Source organism: Xenopus laevis, chromosome 6L (genome assembly GCF_017654675.1).
Source record: "Xenopus laevis strain J_2021 chromosome 6L, Xenopus_laevis_v10.1, whole genome shotgun sequence".
Taxonomy (NCBI): domain Eukaryota; kingdom Metazoa; phylum Chordata; class Amphibia; order Anura; family Pipidae; genus Xenopus; species Xenopus laevis.
This window is the reverse complement of record NC_054381.1, coordinates 148,530,515-148,553,948: the sequence shown is the minus strand read 5'-3', so window position 1 is coordinate 148,553,948 and position 23,434 is coordinate 148,530,515. Positions and strand designations below refer to the sequence as shown.

The 23,434-nt window shown below is 37.1% G+C and overlaps 1 protein-coding gene across 2 annotated transcripts in view; it reads left to right on the top strand.

Moving 5' to 3' along the window:
- Positions 1 to 23,434, top strand: part of samd12.L (sterile alpha motif domain containing 12 L homeolog) — a 346,283-nt gene that overhangs the window by 83,045 nt on the left and 239,804 nt on the right. For both annotated transcript variants that reach the window (XM_041566617.1, XM_018268224.2), the window contains exon 4: positions 17,931 to 18,060. In XM_041566617.1, the coding sequence (XP_041422551.1) occupies positions 17,931 to 18,060 (130 nt within the window). The remainder of the gene's footprint in view (positions 1 to 17,930; positions 18,061 to 23,434) is intronic.

The window sequence follows — 23,434 nt, the reverse complement described above, 5'->3', positions numbered from 1 at the left end:
GGTTTTGGCATTGTCCAACAACTTGTTAGTACAGTCATGATGTACTAGTGATTTTTTGATTTAACACAACACATTGAAAAGGTGTTTCTTATTCTTTTCACTTCCCTTGGAATTTGCAATTTTCTTCTTATTATTATGTTCGGAGTTACTTCTTTACCCTGAGCCACCTACTTTATCATTTTTAATAACTTGCATAGATTCTCATTGTTCTGTGAGAAGGACACTTAAACATGTGCTGAGGCATTCTTTGTCATTTTAACAATTATTTTTGTTGTATGGGTACCATAACAGTAACCTCTTTTCTTCATTCAGCTTTAGACACAGCAAAGAATAGTTTGCTTATAGTTATAATCTCATTATCTAGCAAATGCGATTGTAAGGCCCCAGACTGGAGTAAACTCAAGAAATATTCTCAGATGTTTGTGTTAATGATAGAAAATTTGATTCTGTTATTGAAATGCTTTTAGTTGCTAAAATTGCAGCTGCTCAAGTATTCATCCTAGAATGTCCGCAATCCACATAATTAATGTTAGAGTACCACGGCCGTTCTGAATTGTCTAGCAAATACCGTGTGCAAAATGTTAAAGATTAACCTCACCCTTTTACAATTGCTTTAATCTACTCACTGTGTGAGTAATGTTATGTCTGATAATTATGCATTTTTTACTATTTGCTCGTGCAGCAAAAATATGCCGCATATTTATTAAACCCCAAGAACATTCTCATTGATGTTTCGTTAAAAAGAAATTGTTTTGTTAATCACCTGTGAAATAGAATTCTACTGGTTCTCCCCGTGTCATAGAATGTCTTCTCTTCTAGAACTGCAAGAGAGGTGATAGTTTCATTAATGGGTTTTTCTTGACAAAGACATTAAATGAATAATGATCTGAGGTTACATGAGACTTGTAAACATGACTTTGTTCAAACAATGCTTTCCAATTTGATTTGGGGTCGTTTTATATTTGGTAAATGTTATCCAGCTTTTAGAAAGAAATTTAGGAAGACATTCAAGAGCATCAAGATGTACTGCCTAATGTTTTTGCAACAGTACTTTAAACACCCGTGGGATCTATTATCTGGAAACCTGTTATCCAGATAGCTTCGAATTACAGGGAGACCATCTCCCTTAGACGCCATTTGAATCAAATAATTCAGGTTTTTAATGATTTCTTTTTTCTCTATATTAATAAAACAGTACCTTGTACTTGCTCCCAAATTTAATAATCCTTATTGGAGGAAAACTTATCCTGTTCTATATTTAGGTCAAGTTTTAGAGGTTTGTGAGGTTTTTTTATATCGCGAATGAACTCACAACTCGAAAAAACTCGAATCAGTGAATTCAGGGTGAAGAACCCCGATACTCAAATCTATCGAGTTTTCTGCAGAAAAAACTCAAATAACTCGAGTTATCGAGCGAAACCCACTGTAAAAAAACAGAACATCATGAAGGCTACAAACATCTTCAAATGGTTTAAGGGACATCTGCCATTGACTTCTACATGACCTTGACAGATTTTAGCTGGATTATTTTTGGATTCAAGCTATTTCCACCAAAATTTTAGCTTTTATTTTAATCTGAAAATTCGAGTTTTGACTGAAAAATACCCTTGAAAACTTGAAGTTTTCGAGTAAAAAACATTTCAACCTTTGATAAATGACCCTCTTAAGGTATGGAAAGTGAAATTGATCCCTTATCCAGAAAATCCACACCTGTATATTAGAAATTAGGTGGCCACACACTATAGAACATTGACTGCTGACTTGACCTCTAAGGGTTATGGGTTATTTATCAAAATTCATATTTGCTCATAATGCCTAATGTATAGCATTATGAGCAGCAATCAGCATGGCTTTATGAAGGATAGGTCATGTCAGACCAATTTAATTGCTTTTTATGATAAGGTAAGCAAGATGGGAGTGGGACAGTGGGGGCAGTAGATGTGATCTATTTGGATTTTCCCAAAGAGTTTGATACTGTGCCCCACAAACGACTGATTCTAAACTAAGGTCTGTTGGGCTTAATGAAGTCGTTTGCACATGGATAGGAAATTGGCTACAGGATCGGGTACAGAGGGTGGTTGTTAATGGGACAATCTCTACTAGGAGCAAGGTTCTTAGTGGGGTCCCTCAGGGCTCTGTATTGGGTCCACTTTTATTTAACTTGTTCATAAATGACTTAGGGGAGGGTGTTGTAAGTAATGTATCAGTGTTTGCAGATGACACAAAACTATCCAGCCCAATTAATGCCATCCAAGTCACTTATACCCTTAATGGGACTGCACTAGGCAAATCCATTATGGAAAAGGACCTTGGAGTCCTTGTAGATAATAAACTTGTCTGTAGCAAGCAATGCCAGTCGGCAGCATCAAGGGCAAATAAGGTCTTGAGCTGTATTAAAAGGGGCATAGAGTCAAGGGAGGAGGGGGTCATTCTTACACTGTATAGAGCACTGGTAAGGCCCCATCTAGAATATGCCGTACAGTTTTGGTCTCCATCACTCAAACAGGACAGTATTGTATTAGAGAGGGTACAGAGAAGGGCAACTAAGCTGGTAAAAGGTATGGAAAATCTTAGCTATGAGGAAAGACTGGCCAAATTGGGGATGTTCACGCTGGAGAAGAGGCGCTTAAGGGGTGATATGATAACTATCTATAAATATATAAGGGGATCATATAATAATCTCTCTGATGATTTATTTACCAGTAGGTCTTTCCAGCTGACACGAGGTCACCCATTCAGATTAGAAGAAAAGAGGTTCCGCCTAAATATTCAGAAGGATTTTTTTTACAGTGAGTGCTGTACAGAGATACTGACACCAGAACATAACCTTTTTTATATCTGTCATAATATTATTGTCTTTGCATACTATTTAGAATTTTGCCATAAAAGTATTTGCCTGATGCTTTTACATTACCTTTCTTACCCCCATGTTCCTGTATGAGGGAGCTGCCATATTTGTGCAGCAGGAGTCCTTTAGCATTAGAAACTCTAACTGACAGACTGAGGTGGGACTATGTTTGTGTACTTCAACTAGGGAATAGTCCAAATTAGAATTTGAAAAAAATTAGAAAATTCGAATATTGAAATTTATCATGCACTGTCTCTTAAATGGGGTACCTCCTAGAACCCATTTGGAGACAATTGGTGGACTTTGAAAAATCTAAGTATTTTATTTGAAAATACTTCGAACAGGATTCGATCTAACTTCGATTCGAACGATCAAAAAACTTCGATTTTGTAAATAAATTGCAGTTGGTCTTTTTTTATTCGAATGTCGAAGTTATGGGAGTTCAAAGAAAACTCCAATTACTTCGAAATTCGACCCTTGATAAATCTGCCCCTTAATGTAGATTCATATTTTGAAAAGAAAATTTTTAGTGTCACTTGAATGTAATAATCATATCTTTATTTTCATATTGTGCTCTCCAAAAAATGCAGCTTCTCCAAATGTTATAAAATCCAATGCCAATTTAAAATTTTTAACAATTTTGCCTTTCACATAAAACAATATTATTTGCAGTGTTATTACTGATATCCTGGCAGCTCTGTAATATGAATTGGGAAATCAGCACATTCATTTTCATTACAAAGAAATCAGATTTTTACAGAATTGATCCTATCCTACCACCCTTTCCTTTTTTATTTTAAAGGAGAACTTTACCTCCAAAATGAATACTTGAGCCACAGATAGTTCATATCAAATGAAGTGGCATATTAAAGAATCTTACCAAACTGGAATATATATTTAAATAAATATTGCCCTTTTACATTTCTTGCCTTAAAGTGGACCTGTCACCCAGACACAAAAATCGGTATAATTAGGGGCAGATTTGTCAAAGGTCGAATGAAAGAATTTTGCATTTTGAGCTATTTATTGTGTATTTAGACTATGAAATAGTCCAAATTCGATTCGAATTTGAAAAAAAATCCAAAATTTGAATATCTAAATTTATCATGTACCGTCTCTTTAAAAATTCGACTTCGACCATTCGCTATCTAAAACCTACCGATTGCTGTTTTAGCCTATGGGGGACCTCCTAGGACCTTTTTGGAGTCAGTTTGTGGACTTCGAATTGAATCGAGTTCGATCGAATGCGCTATTAATTCGATTCAAACGATTCTAATTCGGCCGTATACGGACCTATTCAATCGAAAACTGACCTATTCGACACAAAAAAACCTTTGACTTAATTTCAGTTGGTCTTTTTGAATTCGAATTTCAAAGTTTTTTCAATTCGAAATTCGACCCTTGATAAATATTCGCCTAAAAGTCCTTTTCAAATTAAACATGAAATTCAATTTCTATTTTTTATTAAAGCATTCATAGCTGTTATAAGCTCATTTAAAAATCTCAGCTGTCAATCAAATATTCCCAGACCGAATTTATATAGTGTTATTAAAGTTCATTTTGCTTGACTAATGTGATAAAATAGGATTTTAAATAATTTTTTTGGGTGACGGGTCCCCTTTAAACCACCATTTCATGATGGTCTGTGTGCTGCCTCAGAGATCACCTGACCAGAAATACTGCAGCTCTAACTGTAATAGGAAGAGGTGTGGAAGCAAAAGACAGAACTCTGTCTGTTAATTGGCTCATGAGACCTAACAAGTATGGCTTGTTTGTTGGTTATATGAAAGAATAACAGTGTGCCCTCTGTTGGTTATATGAAATAATAACAGTGACTGCAATATCACACAGCGCCATCTGTTGGTTATATGAAAGAATAACAGTGACTGCAATATCACACAGAGCCCTCTGTTGGTTATACGAAAGATTAACAGTGATGGCAATATCACACAGCACCCTCTGCACATGGTAGTGGGACAGTGGGACAATGCACACAGTAATCCGTTTGGCAATTCTCTGTCACCATCAACTTTGCAAAGAAGTCCGGTTGATCGCTGGGGGGGTCGCTTTGGCGAAATGTGCGCTGCTGGGAGACAGGGCTGTAGTTGTGTCTAGGCTTATACTCGAGTCAATAAGTTTTCCCAGTTTTCGTAGGTAAAATTAGGTACCTCGGTTTATACTCTGGTCGGCTTATACTCGAGTATATACGGTACTACTTAAAAAGTATATTATTATGAAAATAGTTTATTTACACAAAGCAGGGTTTTACATATGAGCTGTTTTATGCAATATATTTATATAGAGACCTACATTGTTCAAGGGGTTTAGTTTTCCTTTAAAGTGCACCCAGATAGGCACCATTTTACTACATTTAAATCAGATTTCATAGAAATCAATGGATGTGATTTTATTTTACGTTTTACGATACTACAACTTCGAATTCGATTTGAATTAAAATCGTTTCGAATATTCGACCATTCGATAATCAAAGTACTGTCTCTTTAAAAAAAACTTCGACTTTGTCAAATTAAACCCGCCGAAGTGCTATGTTAGCCTATGGGGACCTACTAGAGCATTTTTCTAGGTTTTTGGAAGTCGAAGTAAAATCGTTCGAACGATCACTGAAATCGTTCGAATCGCTAGATTCGAAGGATTTAATCGTTCGATCGAACAAGTTTACTTCGACCGCAGAATACCCAAATTTGATGAAAAAAACTTCGAAGTATTTCAATTCGATGGTCGAATTTCGAAGTATTTTTAAATTCGAAATTCGACCCTTGATAAATCTGCCCCCAAAACTCATTTAACCTGTTAATTTGTAACTTAATCTGCCTTCGCAATTAAAAATAAACTAATCCATTTGATTTCATATGTTTTTTTTAATACAAGTGAAAATCAATATAGTGTAAGACAATGGAGATATGTTAATGGCAATTCAGTTGTATTTCTATGATTTCCCAAACTAATTTAATATATCACATTGTAATACACAACTTTGGCAAAAGTTCATTTTCTTTATCGTATTATGAAAACATGCACACTTATTGATATTGGTTTTCCGAGTGTTAAAGGTGAATTGAACCCCCCAAAAATTGATATATACATATTCGTTGCATTCTCTTACTACTTGCATTAATTTTCTATTGTTTTTAGCATTTTCTGTGGTATAACCATCTTTAGATATTTTATACTGCCTGGCAGGCTTTCCACTATACAGCTTTTTGAAGGCCCATAATGTCAGTGACCCTAAGGGGCAGATTTATCAAGGGTCAAATTTCAAAGTAAAAAATACTTCAAAATTCGACCATCGAATTGAAATACTTTGAATTCGAATATCGAATTCAAACTTTTTTCATAGAATTTGGGTATTCTGCGGTCGAAGTAAAATCATTCGATCGAACGATTAAATCCTTCGAATCAAACGATTTGAACGATTTTATCGCACAATTTTATCGTACAATTTTACTTCGACTTCAAAAAACTTAGAAAAATGCTTTAGAAGGTCCCCATAGGCCAACATAGCACTTTGGCAGGTTTAATTTGGTGAAGTATTGAAGTCGAAGTTTTTTTAAAGAGACAGTACTTCGATGATCGAATGGTCGAATATTCTAACTATTTTACTTCGAAAAAGGCAATGTCATGGTGAATTGTCTTTTTGGAAAATTTTTGCTAAGCATCCACAATTCACACTTTAGTAAATGTGCCCCTTCCTGTTTGCGACCTAATGGCTTTTGCGAACATTCGCAGGGTATTTAATTAAATTTTGCAATCGCACAGCGTATTTTGTGACTAAATATTTAATGAAACTCCACAGCAGGTGTTAACACTAACTTTTCTTAGCGATGTAATTTTAGGGGCAGATTTATTAAGCGTCGATAACAAATTAGAAATTTAAATAGAATTTTTCGAATTTGGTGTAAAAATTCACACATTCTAATTTTAATCCCCCTATTCCAATGTAAATTAGAATTTGAGATTTATTACACCTCGACCATGAAAACAGGCCTATTTGAATATTCGCCACCTAAAACCTGCCGAGTTCATGTGCAAGTAAATGGCAGAGGTCCGTTGAGCCGTTTGGGGATGTTAATAGCCTTCCTGACAATCAAGGGTTTTTTTGGAGGAAAATTTGATTCGTATGATTCAAATATGATCCGATTTTTTAGGTCTGAACTATTCGATCGAATATTAGACATTCAATTTTTTTACTTAAATAATCTCCCTGTAGAAATGTGAGTATATTTGAGTTTAAAAAAATTCACATGACTTCGAAATTTAACCTTTGATAAATGAGCCTGTTTTGTTCGTTGCGAGCAGCGCTAAACATTCGCAAAAAGCCCAAGTTATTTTAAAAAAGGCCCCTCTGACATCAGTCTCGGAGTGTTACTTGTCTCTTTGAAATACATGTAATATTTATGTTTTCAAAGGGACCCTATTCCGCAGAAATATATATTTTTTTGAATGATTAAGGTTTGCAGACCAAAGCAGAGCTCGTCTGATGGTCTATTTATTTCTGTCTTCAGTAATACTCATACCATGCAGGTTCCAAGATAAAGTCGCTTAGATGTTGGAAGACTTCCTTGCTCTCAGTTTCTAAGATTATGAAAGCACCTGATATAAGATTGCAAAAGCCTCGCTAAAGAAAAATGTTCTGCTTGTGAGTCATAATTGAAATAAGACATGAATTGCAGCAATAAAAAGGTAAAATAAATGTTGCTGTACGGCTGTACTTGGAAATATGTGTTTGTGCGTGGAGATGTTTTGTCTCAGCATGGGACCTCGAGATCTGAATACTGTTTGCTTTGAACAATAGGGACAAACAGAGCATGAAATTAGGTTGTACGTCTGATCTAGTGCTTTTTAATTTTTTTTTTTTAAAGGCTCTTAAAATACGCGGCAGCATAACAAAGAATACATTTAGATGGGCTAAGAACTGTACAGTAAGCAGTCACTCTGAATAAAAGGGAACCATTTTGATTACTTAGAATGGAAGTGAAAGCATACCTAAAAAGGTTGAAACCCATTGTTGTTCGAAAGGAACGTTTCAAATCAATATGTACAAATGCACCATGAGTGTGGATGCTGTTGTATAAAATATTAACCAGACAATGTACAAAATAAAATGCCAATAGACACAGATTTTCAGCATTTAATAAGAACAAAGGTTATGTTTTTATTCTTATGCTTTCAGGCTTCCCCCACGACCCCTCACTAACAAAAAAAAAGCTTCAAGTTAAAGACTATTAGTTCCAACTGAGCCAAGAAATGTTGTTAGGGGTAAAAAAATGTGTTTTGTTCTATAGATTAGGGGTGAATATCAGAGTTCTGCTACCGTAGGTGCCCTACTCTACATGGGCATAACTGTGACTATACTGTTCATGTGCAGAGGCAGAGATGGTCTGTAAGGTGTAACCCCCTTTCTCCTTCAGCTCTGCATCTGTGTCCTACACAAAGGCTCATATATGTTTAGGGGATAAAGGTTTTGCCAGCCTTTATTTCAGATAATCCCCTTTGAAGTTTGTGGAGAGCTAAGAGCTGGTCCTGAATTATAGTTGGGAGGGGAGATGTTTCCTATTAATGGGGTTAACGTATTTTTCTGACACTGCAGTAACCAAAAAGAGGGTGTCAGGGTTCCGTAGTTTATAAATCAGAAGGCACTACATGTACTTTCTTTTTTTACCTCTTCTTGGTGCGTGCTAAAGGGCCTGGATGGTGGTTGGCCCTGTAGGTACAGAAAGTATTAGAAGGTTTGTGAAAGTTCATTCTAGGAGTGAGAGGCAGGACTAGTGTAGTAAGTAGAGCAGCCAGAGGCTCCACTGAGGAGGCCAGGAAGTATCTTCCAGTGACAATGCCAACAGTATAGGAACTCAAGCATATAAGCCCAGGGATAGGAGATTCCTAGAGCAAGGGGCCTCTGTGAGGTTCGCCTATTGCTGGGGTTAGTTTTATCAAGGCAGCAAGTTATACCTCTGGGTTGTTGTGAACACTACAGCCAAAAGCAAGAGTAACATCTAAGGGATGAAAGTATTTAAAGTAACTGTGAAGTGACCCATGTTTGTACCATCAGATCACCGCCTGCTAAAGATACTGGGACTCCTTCCATGCGTGCACTCGTTCGATTTTGATTTGTACAGTATGTCTTTTTCTTTATGTGCACACGTGACTTCATTGGTGCGAATATTCAAATATTTAAAGGTGCCACATGCTACTTCACATTGCCCAACTAGGTCTGTTGTGAGACTGTTCCTGGGTGCTCTTAATGTCTGGTTTCCTGTTCTTCACCCTTGACTGTTACAGACCATTCTTACAGATCCTGATTTTGTACTGCATATGATTTTGGTTTTGCCCCCCGGCCTGTTCTATGACTATGTTTTGCTGTCGCGCCTTTCCTCCTGTTGCACAGTTCCCTCGTCTGCCCAGAATTCTTGCCTTGGTTCTCTTACTTTAAGTCCTGGTGGCATCCTAATAGTGGAGGGCTCCTCCAGAAGCGAAAGGTGGCTGTTGGTGGAAGCATGAGCTGTGACCAGAACTTTGGCATCTGTTCTGGGTATTGGGAAACCATACATAGTAACATAGTAAGTAAGGTTGAAAAAAGACACACGTCCATCAAGTTCAACCTTTTACGTGACAGTAACTGTGTTGATATGCACTTCTTAACAGCTTGTGGTGAGCAGCAATGCTTCCCCCAGCCTGGTGAATTGTATGCATTTGCGAGAATGGATGCATGTAGGGTCAACACCCTTTGTTAGCAGCAATACTAGCAGTAGGGAAATTGGGCAGGGTGCTGTGAGGGGTTGGGGAGAAAGGTGAAGGGTGGGTAGTGACACAAAGGAAAAAGAGCCTTGGCATTGGGTGAGGATTAGGTGAGTAGGGCAGGGTTATAGAGCTGTTGGGGGGCATGGAGGTAAAGCTGGGAGAGGGTATTGGGGTGGATTGGTGGCAGACTGGGGTTGGAATGACTGTGGTTATTTACCAGCAAGTACATTTCCGGTCTTAGATGGGCTTATTAAATACTGGCCAGGTGGCATCCCTAGATGCAAGGGATTCTTTGAATTACAGGCAGACTGGATCTGGACATTTTTCATCATTCTTTTGCTTGGGTCCATAGCTGCAACTAACATATGCCACTTAAATTGGGTGCAAATGCCCATATTGACTTTGCTCCCAGAGATGACTCCATATACACACATGCATGAAAATGACATGCATCACAATATGCGTTTGATTTACCACGGCAATCATGGCAGGCAAAGTTACAAGACATATTACATTGTTACTGTGTGGCACACCAGAATTCCGTGACTTGGCCGCTACACCCTGTGCTTAGCACTTTCAGCGGCAATGCTAATAGTATAGTGGCTGTGTGTGAATGAAGTGAAAAGGACACATTCAGGTCACTATTTGATATACTGCGGAAAAGCAGCACCAGACTGTATCTTTAATATGGATTATGAAATAATCTCTGCAAATGGAATGGTGCCCTGCCTCTGGATTCAGAGATGATCCATCTGCTTCATAAGAATTCAGAACTTGCCTCAATACAATTGTTTCCATATTCCTTATATCAATGTGACTGTAACACAAAGAACGTAATAAATCCTTTTATCATCAACAGCTATCCTTTAGATAAATTATTCCACTTGTATTAACAAATCTGTCACATTCGCTTCGCTTTCTGTGATCCTTTTATCTACAGGGTTTTTATTTTGTGTATGTATGTAATTGAAGTTTTCTGTCGCTATTGTGGGACATGTGAAATAATATTGCTATGTAAACACATATCTCCCGGTAATTAAAAGCATAAGTACGGTAAATAGTTTACATATAAATGCCTTGTAGATCTGCCTAAAAAGAAAATAAAGGGTATTTATTTAACTTTAATTTAAGATAATAATTAATGTAAAATAGATAGGCCTTTGTTGAATGACACCTATTATATCTCACAAAGAATTTGACTGTCAATCAAGCAAAGCTGTTTCTTTATGAACTGATTCTTGTTCTGTGCTTTTTCTATAGTACATAAAATGATCATATTATTTTGGGTACTCGTTCATGTCACATGACTCATGACACCAGTGCAAACTACAAACAAACATAATTAACTTTTGGCTTGGCTCATATTACTTTTGAAGGAGGGCCGCTTTTAAAAGATACAGGTGAATTGAAAAGGAATGTTTTATTACATTTTCTAGTGGTGATATAAAGAGGGGAGGTGCTAAATTTGTGGGGGCAGGAACTGGGTTGGGTCAGGAATGGAATAATAGGATTTGTAGTCTCTAAACAAATGCCGGTGCTAAACTAATACTTTCCAGGGAGAGCAGCTTTTGAAAGATACAGGTGAAATGAAAGGGAGTATTTTAATACCTTTTCTAGCGGTGATATACAAAGGGGAGGTGCTAAACTTGAGGGGGCGGGGACTGAGTTGGGTCAGGAATGGAATCATATAATTTGTAGTCTCTAAACAAATGCAGGTACTAAAATATTATAGTCCAAGGAGAGCATCTTTTGAAATATATAAGTGAATTGAAAGGGAGTGTTTTAAGGCCTTTTCTAGTGGTGATATACAAAGGGGAGGTGCTAAACTTCAGGGGGCGGGGACTGAGTTGGATCAGGAATGCAATCATAGGATTTGTAGTCTCTAAACAAATGCTGGAACTAAAATATTACTTACTAGGGAGAGTAGCTTTTAAATGATACAGGTGAAATGAAATGGGGGTGTTTTAATACCTTTTCTAGTGGAGATATACAAAGGGGAGGTGCTAAACTTGAGGGGGTGGGGACTGGGTTGGTTCAGGAATGGAATCATAGGATTTGCAGTCTCTAAACAATTGGCAGTAGTAAAATAGAGAGCAGCTTTGGAAAGAAAGGGGTGAATTGAAATGGAGTGTTTTAATAACTTTTCTAGTGGTGATATAAAGAGGGGGGGTGCTAAACTTGAGGGGGCTGGGACTTGGTTGGGTCAGGCATATGCCTAGGTGCCTTAGAGAAAATTGTTGTGAACGATTAGAGCTCTGGCATAATTATGGCAGGCCTGGAGTGAAACTGTCGGCAGATCAAGAATTTAACAAATGTCTCCATTTGTCAAAACAAAATATTTTGATATAGCCATGGACCTTAAAGGGATGCTTAATCTGTAACCGAACTTTAAGGGGTAGATTTATCAAGGGTCGAATTGAAAATTAGAATTTGTAATAAATTTAGATTGATCGTTTGTTTTCAAAATTTCGAGTTTATGGGAGTTTTTAGAAACTCCCATAAACTCGAAATTCGACCCTTGATAAATCTGCCCCTAAGGACTTTCATATAATTTGCAATTATTTTTCACTTTTCATTATTTGTGTTTTTTTAATTATTGAGCTTTTTGTTCAGCAACTCTATAGAGTGTCATTCCAGCTACCAGACAGCGGTTTCAATGAGAGACTAGAAGACAAACGGGAAAGGGCCTGAATAGAAAGAGAAGTAATAAAAAGTAACAATAAAACTGTAACCTCACAAAGCAATAGTTTTTTGCCTGCTGGGGTCAGTAACCCCCACTTGAAAACTGGAAAGAGGTAGAAGAAAAAGACAATTTAAAAACTGTAAAAAATGAAGACAAGGGGGGTTATTTATGAAAGGTTGAGTTTATGAAGTTTGTGAGGTCTTTTATACCTGGAATGAACTCACAACTCAAATGTTTTCTAATTTATGAAAAAAACTCGAATGTAAAAAACTGGAATCAGCGAATTTCGGGTGAAAAACCAGAATATTCAAATTAATTATGTTTTCCATGGAGAAAAATTCAAATCACTCAAGTTAATCAAATTTTAGAGCGAAACCCACAGAAAAGAACCCAGACATCATGAACATCTTCAAATTGTTCAAGGGACCTCTGCCATTGACTTCTACATGACATCGAAAAGTTTTAGCTGGAGTATTTTCAGATTCAATTTATTTCCAGACTCGGGGTATAATAAATCTTGAAAACTTAGAGGTTTTTTTTATAAACCACCCCCCCCTTAAAAAAGTTTTGACTGAACTACCCTCGAAAAGCAAATTTTTCAGGAAAACACAACTCGACTTTTTGATAACTAACCCCCTATCTGTTTCAATGAACAACATGCCAAAAGTTAACATAAAGGGGACAACCTCTTTAGCATACAGTAAGGGGCCCATTTACTTAGTTCGAGTAAAGGAATAGAATAAAAAAAAACTTTGAATTTCGAATTTCTTTTTGGCTACTTCGACCATCGAATTGGGTACTTCGACCTTCGACTACGACTTCGACTCTAACAATTCGAACTAAAAATCGTTCTATATTTGACCATTCGATAGTCGAAGTACTGTCTCTTTAAAAAAAACTTCGACCCCCTAGTTCGCCGCCTAAAACCTACCGAAGTCAATGTTAGCCTATGAGGAAGGTCCCCATAGGCTTTGTAATCTTTTTTTGGTCGAAGAAAAATCGTTCGATCGATGGATTAAAATTCGAAGGATTCTAAGGATTTAATCGTAATCCCAGCCAAATTAAATTCATTTAAAATTCGATCAAAAAAATAAATCAAAACATAAATGCTATGTGACTGAAAGCTCCACGCAATAGGAGACAGATTTCTATTAATAGAAAATGATTTTTGTGGAATGTGCTAAAATGTGATTCATCCAAATCATTTGTGGCAGATTCATGATATTTGGCCAAATCCAACAATTCTAAACTAAGACTCTTGAGGAGACCGAATATCTTATAAGTTTATGCAGTGCTTAAACCTTCATAACGGATACAATATTCTATTAATTGGCAAAAGCTTTATGGTCATGTGTGGAAAGCGCAGAGGGTGTTGGTTGGTGTTTATATTGATTTATTTCATAGTACTGTGAGGGGCCAGCTGACTACGCCATTAAAATTTATTTCATTGTGTAAGATTGAATCACAGTTCCATGTACAAGGTATTGATTTTTCCTTTGCCGTGTATCCTCAATGTACAATCTAATGTACAATCTAATGTGCAGGATATTTTTGAAGAAGAAAAATCCTCCAAACTAAATCGGCTTTCTTTTATCAAAAAGAATTTCTGTCTTTTCTGCATAAAATTTTTGTTATGTTTGGGGGAATTGTTCTTGTTAATATTTTATGATGGCGCATCAGTAAATATAATAAATATAATTTTTTATAATAACCATTCTGTTTATTCAGAGATGGAAAAGATTTTATTAATGCATCTGCTGGACACAGCACAACCTTCACTATAGTGGAACAAAAGTGTGTGCACCAGATGCTTCAGTTAAGCCCACAATGATCTCTATTTGGACAGTAAATATATCCTGCTTCTCAGAGGAAAGTGTGCAGAAATCAAAAAAACATTCTTTAAAAAGAAAAACACCCAAAATTCTCCCCGACTCTTCAGAGCCTCTTTCGGTGCAAGGCTAGAGATGATTCCTTTATCCCTTTTGGTGCAAGGTTAGAGAGGGTTCCTTTGTAGACCTTGCAGGAACATGGTCTTTGCCTCAACTCTAGATATCTAGAGGTGAATATGGGCACACATACTCTCCCAGATCATCAAGTCCTTATGGGCCTGCTGCACCATCAGTCCATGTGCAAAAACACATACACATTGAAAATAAATAAATAGTAGAATAACAGATTGCCATGAGATTATGCCCCACCTTCGTCTAGAGTTATACAACTCTCATACTATTTGATCAGTTTCATTAGGAGCCAGTTAGACTGCCTGTATGTCTTCCTTGTGGAAGGAACCGGAGTACCTGGCAGGAACCCACACCAGCATAGTCACAGCATATACTGTATACTCATTGCAGAATCCAATCCAAACATGTATTTTTGGGAAAAAACATGGCACATTTCATCTGAAATTGCCCTTTGCACACTTCACTTCCATACATGAGCCATGTAGTCTGTTCAATGTACTTGTATTATGTGTTGAATTATTACCGTAAGTCATGATTAAGGGCCAGTTTGGTTTCTTAGTCTTATAACTGGTGGTATAACTAGTTGTGCTCTTTTTCTCAGTGATAGTCTTGGACTGGGAACCCCCAGGGAAGATGGATTTACTGGAAAGTGGGCATGGCTTCTAACAGATTGGGGACATGCCTAAATTGTTCTGTTTTACTAAAAATGTCTATGTTTAGAAGTTGAGTAGTGATTGGGATATTGTTCCTGGACATGGGTTGTTAAATAATAATTGTAAGATGTAGCTACTTGACTTCAGGGGAGTTCAGTGATACTTAATCTGTGACTAAACCAGAACTTTCTGCATTCCCTATATATATATATATAGAGAGAGAGAGAGAGAGAGAGAGAGAGAGAGAGAGAGAGAGAGAGAGAGAGAGAGAGAACATATATAGAGTAGCTGAAGTATAGAAAAACTATTATTTTTTTGTAAAACTGAGGGGAAAAAAATGGGCATAAGAAAAACGGCCATTAACTTTATTGCATTTTGAGTAAGAAAAATTGTCATGCACCTAAAAATGCCCATTGACTTCAATGCAGTTCGGAAATTATTCAGCGTTTAGCAGTTTTGCTAATTTTTTTGTAGTTTTGCAAATTTTTAATCTAAGCGATACGGGACAGATTCGCTCATCACTAGTGACAAGTTCCTACTCTAAAGGGGTTATTTATCAAGGTCCGAATTTATCTAGAGTATATAGAGTATTTCTAAGTTAGAAATCCCTCTGATTGCCCGAATGGATATTATTTATGAAGAAAAAAGCCCGAAAAAATAGGGTCAGGCAAACTTCGGAGCTTTCCCCCAAAAACTCTGAATTGTTTGTGGTTTCTGTGCAAAAAACTCCGAAATCTACGGAAAAATTTTAGTTTTCGAAGTTTTTTGCGCAGAAACCACAAACTCATCGAATATCCATACAGACATCAGTGCAGACACTGGGACCTTCCCCAATGACTTATAGAGGACCTCAAGAGCTTTTAGATGCCGGGGTTTTGGATTCTGAGTTTTTAGACCATCGGACTTTAATAAATTCATCGTTTTTTTTCCCTCTGAAAACCACAAATTATTCGAGGTTCGGATATTCGGACCTTGATAAATAACCCCCCCTAGGGGGGATTATCTGGAAACCTGTTATCCAGAAAGCTCCCAATTAAGTGAAGGTCATCTCTCAAAGACTCCATTACAATCAAATGATTACTAACTTTGAAATATATTTTCTTTTTTTTCTCTGTAATATTAAAACAGTAGCTTGTACTTGATCCCAACTAAGATATAATTAATCCTTATTGGAAGCAAAATCAGTCTATTGGGTTTATTTAACGTTTACGTGACTTAAGGGTTTATTTATCAAAGCCCAAATTTTAGAGCTATGTGAGACTTTTTAGACCTCGAATGAACACGCACATCTCGAATGGTTTCTAATTTGAGAAAAAACTCAAATGGAAAAAAACTCAAATGGAAAAAACTCATATCAGCAAGTTGGGTTAACAACCCAAAAACTCTTAATTGATCAAGTTTTCAGTGAAAAAGCACTTGAATTACTGCAATTGAGTTTTCAGGCGGAAACCTCCAAAAAAGAAGGCTATTAACATCTTCAAATTGTGCCATTGACTTCTACGTGACCTCAACAGGTTTTAGATGACGTATTTTCAGATTTGAGCGATTTCCAGGGTCAGAAATAATAAATCTTAAACTCGAAAAATCTATTTTTGACTCAAAAATAATCTTGAAAACCTCGAATTTTTTGTGGAAAACACAGCTTGAACCTCTTTAAATTATGGAGATCCAAATTAAGGAAAGCCCTGTTATCAGGAAAACCCCAGGTCCCCAGAATTCTGGATAATAGGTCCCATACCTTTATAGGCATTCTCCCAGACCAACAGACTATCTTAATGGGATATTTTGCATATTACATTATCAAGTTATAAAAGATGTTAAATAGATACCTTTCTAAAGTTGTATTAATTTCCCTTTTACCCTTATCCAGCAACTGACTTACTGATTATGTTTGACAAGGATAGACAGCACAGTTCATCAATAAGAATGTAGATGGGCTTTCTAATAAGTTAAGGCATTCTCCATACAAAACTTTTAGGTACAAATTTATCTCAATATTTTCTGAATAAAACTCTGACCAAATCTGCACAGGTTTTTTGGGCTTATTCATTAATAGACTTTCTGAAAATTTTGTTGGTGTAAAAAAAATTTTCATCCGATTTTCACTATTTTTTTTCACCCGAAAACTCCGAATTTTGCCCAAAAACTTTGGGGTATTGCCAAAACCCAGCGCACATCAAAAAATCATTGGGACTTCTCCAATTGACTTATATGCAACCCCGACAGGTCTGAGATGCCGGGTTTTCAGATTCAGACTTTTCCCATCTTCGGGGGTTTAATAGATTCCGAAAAAAAATTGTGATTTTTTTAAATCTCCGATTTTATTGAAAAAAATCACGAATTTTTCGTGATTTTTGCATTTGGAGTTTAGTAAATAACCCCCTTACTGTCTTGATGATAAATGAGCCATATGAATGTATATGCCTTACCATAATATTCTTCTAAGCTGTCCCAAGTTTGCTTTTCTTTTAAACTTCTTATATCTTTATATCTATAAACTAATATGTAAGTTTTGGTTTCCTGTTCATAATGATCCCATCAGGTCTGACCATAAGAACCTTTTTCTTTACATATTTTAGAGTTGCTCTGTACCTAAAACAGAGTGGATGTAATTTTTCCCAGAAAGAATTGGGAATGAAAATTAGATATAAATGACGAATAATTTCTGCAATATTCGAGTACTGCATTTATTCAGATAAAATTGATCACGGCCATAAAGCAATTCTTTACAATCATTACGCCATTCACCCTTTTTACAATAAGTGCCGGATTCTTATTATTTTTTCAGGCTGCATTAAAATTTCACAAATTTATTTCTAGCTGATAAGAGCGATTGTGTTTGAATGCCAGTGCTAATGAGTTGCAGCCCACGTTCGTCTCTATAAACCAATTGCTGTAAACACGGTGGCCCTTTGTCTGCCATTAGAAACACTTTCCTGCTTTGTTAATCATTTTAAGTACAGTTCTAACACATGAAATGTCACCTGTTTTTGAAATAACTTTTTTTTTTCTTTCCTTTCATCTTCCAGCCCAATATTGTGAAATTAACAAAGCCGGTGGCATTTTGGACTCAGCACGATGTGTGCAAATGGCTAAGGAAGCATTGTCCAAACCAGTATCAACTCTACAGCGACTCTTTCAAAGAACATGATATTACAGGTAAAGAACTTTTTGAATCATTTATATTTTAAGTTCAGGTATGAGACACGTTATCTGTAAACTCATTATCCAGAAAGCTCTGAATTACGGAAATTACGGAAAAAAAATTACGGACCTTTGCAGGCTATCACTCTGAAAAAAGGAAAAGACGTCAATGTTTTTTGGGACTAGGAAAATTTCTGCACTAAAAATTGAGCAAGTCCTATGCACTCCAATGCACTTCACCTGGTCTGAGCTGGCGAAGGCAAGTCTGGCGAATGAGGAAACGTTCAGTAAAATCCAAATCTTAGTGAATTTGCGGAGTTACGTCCATTCGCCAGAGTGAAAATTTGCCTGGCGTTAGAGTGCGAAGCAACGCTAGCGTCTATCTCCTTCGCTAGCGACGTGACACCTGTGCCCGTTAGGAAATCGGCGAAGTCCCTGCGGGCGGTAACACTATCAAATTGACGCTAATTTTAGCCACTTCGCTCTTTATGGAATCTGCCCCATAGACACCATTTTAGCCAAATAATACACATTTTTTTAAAAATAATTTCCTTTTTCTGTGTAATAAAACAGTACATTGTACTTGATCCCAACTAAGATATAATTGATCCTTATTGAAAGCAAAACCAGTCTATTGGATTTACTTAATATTTACATTATTTTCAATTAGACTTAAGGTATTCAGATCCAAATTACGGAAAGTCCCATTATCCCGGCAGGTCCCGGGCATTCTGGGTAACAGGTCTTATACCTGTAATGGAATGTGATGGGGAGACATTATCAAAGGGTCACTGTACCATTACCTCCAATAAAAAAAATAATCCACCAGTATGTTTCACATGTTCATATGTTTCTTAGGCTTTTTAATCTTGGTTATAAAAGCCATCTTGGGAAAAATATATAAATTGTCAAGTTGTTTTGCCCCAAAAGCCCATGTTAGTTAGGAAACTCATGCAGGGTTTCCTTAAAGTGGTTTTTTCACTTTTGAGTTAACTTTTTGTTTTTTAGATGGGGGTCAGTGTCTCCTATTCGAAAGCTGGGAAGAATCCGAAGAAGCCAAATAGTTACAATTACAAACTATAAAAAAATAAATAATGAAGACCAATTGAAAAGCTGCTTAGAATTGGTTATTAAGTGAACTTAAAGCTGAACCACCCCTTTAAAGATTGCTCTTGCCAAAAAGCATGAGCAGTCTTAAATAGAGTGAATGACTGACCCTCACTTACTCCAGTAGTACAATAACACTGCCACTGGATCACTAGGGCAGGTCTATTGCTAACTTATCGTGCAAGCATTATAACACAAAGTGGGGAATGAGAGGTTTATGGGAGGTAATGCCAAACTTACTCTGCAAGCTGAGCCACTAAACAAAAAAAGTCAAAGGAAAACAAATGCATTCACCATATAATACTGAAATATTTCAATAGACTTCTGTGCAGGGAAATAATATAGTAGGTCATTTACTGGTGGTGGACTTAAAGAAGGCTGCAGGCCTCTGTAGTCCATTTTGGAGCACAGTAACCTGTGTTGTCCCCCAAGAATACATTTGTTTCTATGTTTAGCCAACAGGGATGGGTGTCGGCATACCTCCTTCCCACCCCCTACTTGCTCATAATTCAGATGCATATATTTCACAACTACAGTCTGAATTTTTCGTGAAAACTGTGGAAAAGCACGAAATGTGTGGGTTATAATACAAAACCAACGCAGGCCATAATTGACTTCTACAGGACCTTGACAGGTTCAAGATGGAGTATTTTCAGATTTTTGCATCCTCAGGGTACAATAAATCTTTTTTACACTAGAAATTTGGATTTTATAGCAAAAAAAAAATGTTTCAAGTTTTTAGCATTCAGACTTTAATAAACACTACTGTTTAAAAAAATGCTATTTTTCATTCTAGTAAGATGCATTAAGCTATTATTTCAGTTAAATGCAGCCCAAATGGCATTGATGGATAAAGTCCACACTTGTTATTAATTCCTCTAATGCAACATAATAAACTCTGTGAGAATCATGAAACTTACAGTCTACTGGATTGCTTTAAACCCCGTAATAGCATCATTCCTAATTTTCATGATAAATACAATGAAATATGCTGGATCGTTTTGAAGTGCTCTTCACAGAGAGATGAAAGAAGTGAAAAACATCGGTATATGTTGCATTTGTGGCCATTGTTATGTGTCCAATACCAGCATTTAGCTGTGCGTACAGAGATTTAGCACACACAATGCCTTAGCATTATCACTGTCATCGGTTATTTATGAACTGCAAAGTACTTACACTGGAGAACACAATAAACATATAGAAAACTGGAGATGCAGAGAGTTGGCGAGAAGGACATTAATCTAGGGTTGTGAAGCAGCATAGTATAGTGTGAGGGGTCAGTTAATTATCTCCTACTGTATATTGGCATAGGGTGCATCCCCACCATGTTTTAAAACATGTTGCAATGTGTTTACAACAGTGATTCCCAAACAGTGGCTCGGGAGCAACATGTTACTCACCAACTCCTTGGATATTGCTCACAGTGACCTAAAAAGCAGGAGCTTATTTTTGAATTTCAGGCTTGGAGGCAAGTTGTGGTTGCATAAAAACCAAATAAAGCCTCAAAGTGGCTACCAAATAGCCTAACACAGCACTTATTTTGTACCACCCAGGAACATATTTCATGCTTGTGTTGCTCCCCAACTTTATTTACATCTGCATGATGCTCACTGGTAAAAAACTTGGGTGCCCCTGGTTTACAAGATCCCATTGGTGGGTGAAATGCTATGAGCACTATGCACATTACGAAAACAATTGCCCTTAGTCTTTCTTGCTCTTAACATCAATAATTATTTCACCTTATTGCAATGTAACTAATGGTACAAGTCTTTGGACCCTGTACTAGAACTGCCATTGGCCAGGTGTAAATATGTGGGTTCCGCATATCTTTGAAATTGCACAATTACAAAATCACAGGAAACATGGAATTGTTTTGTAAAAAATATTACTGGAAACAAGGAGTCAGACCAGAGAGGACTGGAAACAAGGAGTCAGACCAGAGAGGACTGGAAACAAGGAGTTAGACCAGAGAAGATTGGAAACAAGGAGTCAGAGTCAGACCAGAGAAGATTGGAAACAAGGAGTCAGAGTCAGACCAGAGAAGATTGGAAACAGGGAGTGAAAGTCAGACCAGAGATGACTGCAAACAAGGAGTTAGACCAGAGAAGATTGGAAACAAGGAGTCAGAGTCAGACCAGAGAAGATTGGAAACAAGGAGTCAGAGTTAGACCAGAGATGACTGGAAACAAGGATTCGGATTCAGAACAGAGAGGACTGGAAACAAGGGGGGAAATTTACTAATGGTCGAAGTGGCTAATGCTGGCAACTTCGCAACGCCTGGTGGATTTTTGCAAGTTTTTGATTTTTCTGACCGTTATCTCTATCGCCAAACTTGCCTTAGCCACCTCAGACCAGGTGAAGTGCAATGGAGTAGATAGGACTTACTTGAAATTTTGTTGAAAATTTTTCTAAGTCCCAAAAAACGCTGGCATCTTTTCCTTTTTTCAGGGTGATAGCCTGCAAAAGTGTGTGTACCCGGCTTCCCCCCTACATTTCCTTACATATGGCACATAAACAATACAGTGGGCTCATGTATGGGGCAATATAACACCTCAATTTTATTTTATTAAGGTTCGCTGGCCTTGTGTAGTGTAATGTATTTGCTGCAACATATACGTCCATTGTACTTTAACTGCACACCGTATGCAAATTAGCCAACGTTAGCATAACTTCGAACTGCTGATCGTATTATCGATAGCACAACTTCGCAAGTGTTCGGTACCCTGCACAACTTCGGATCTTCATGAATTCGCATTGTCCACGCGAAGTGTTGCGATGTGCGCATAGCCAACGCTGGCGGATTTTCGTAGGTAAGTAAATTTGCCCCAAGTCAGAGTCATACCAGAGAGGACTGGAAACAAGGATTCGGATTCAGAACAGAGAGGACTGGAAACGAGGAGTCAAAACAGCAAGAGCACAGGAGCTGGAGCTAGGGTCCGGCCACAGTACTCCAACAGTAGTTTATGCTCATGCATAACTGGAGTGCTGGGCTATATAAAGGACAGGGTCAGCCCTGATTGGCTGATCCCAACCCACCAATAAGGATGCTGGGGTGAAATAGCTAAGCCCAGGATCCAGACGACAAGGGAATGAAAAGTTGCCGACTGCTCTCCTGGCCCAGTGGTTATGGGTGAGCAGCCAGCAACAAAGAAGTACCAGGACCAAACCCCTAGCAGAGCCTGACAATCTCAAATAAGTTCTGAAATAAGGTGCTTTATAATAAAGAACTCAAAAATCTAAGCCAGACAGAAATGACGATTTTGTTTTTTGGGGGGGGGGGAGAAATAAACGTTAAGGTGATGTTACAAAAGAAACCTTATGCAGGCACCATATCAGATGTACCTTTTTCAGAATCTTAGATTCTTCATTTTTTATATTTTATAGTTTTTTAATTTTATTTCTGACTCTTTCCAGCTTTCAAATTGTCTCACTCTCATGATACATGATACAAAAAGTGTATTTAAACGTAAACAACTCCTTTAAGGGGACAGAAAATGCTTGGCATTGTCCGCCTCAATTTGTATCTGGATATATTGCCTATTCCAGTTACCAAATTTAATGATAGTGTTTATATACATAATATAACTTAGGACATGCTGTTCTGAGTGGTACGTTGGCCCAGCTTTGCTGCAATAAAGGAGTTGTTCGCATTAAAACTTTTAGTATGATGTAGGGAGTGATATTCCAAGACAATCTGCAATTGATTTTAGTTATTTACTATTTGTGGTTTTTGAGTTATTTTACTTTTTATTTGCATCTCTCAAGTTTGCAATTTCAGCCATCTGCTTGCTAGGGTCCAAATTCCCCTAGCAACCATGCATTGATTTGAATAAGATACTTGAATATGAATAGGAGAGGCCTGAATAGAAAGACAAGTAATAAAAAGTAGCAATGACAAAAAATGTGTAGCTTTACAGAGCATTTGTTTTTAGATGGGGTCAGTGACCCCCATTTGAAAGCTGGAAAGAAGAAGGCAAATAATACAAAAACTATTAAAAATAATAAATGATGGCCAATTGAAAAGTTGCTTAGAAAGATGCTAAAAGTTAACTTTACGGTGAACCACCCCTTTAAATTACTGATGCCGTTGGTTCGATTCTGACCCATGCTGCATTGAGGTAGGACATAACATACTGATACTAGTATCAATCAATTGATTTCAATGTAATTCTCAAAAAAGCATCTCTGAAATCCCTCTGGAAGTTTCTTTGTTGATCTATGATGTGTAGGTTGTCTCTCTGTAATTACTAGTACCATGCTGTTTGCCAGCAAAAACGACTCT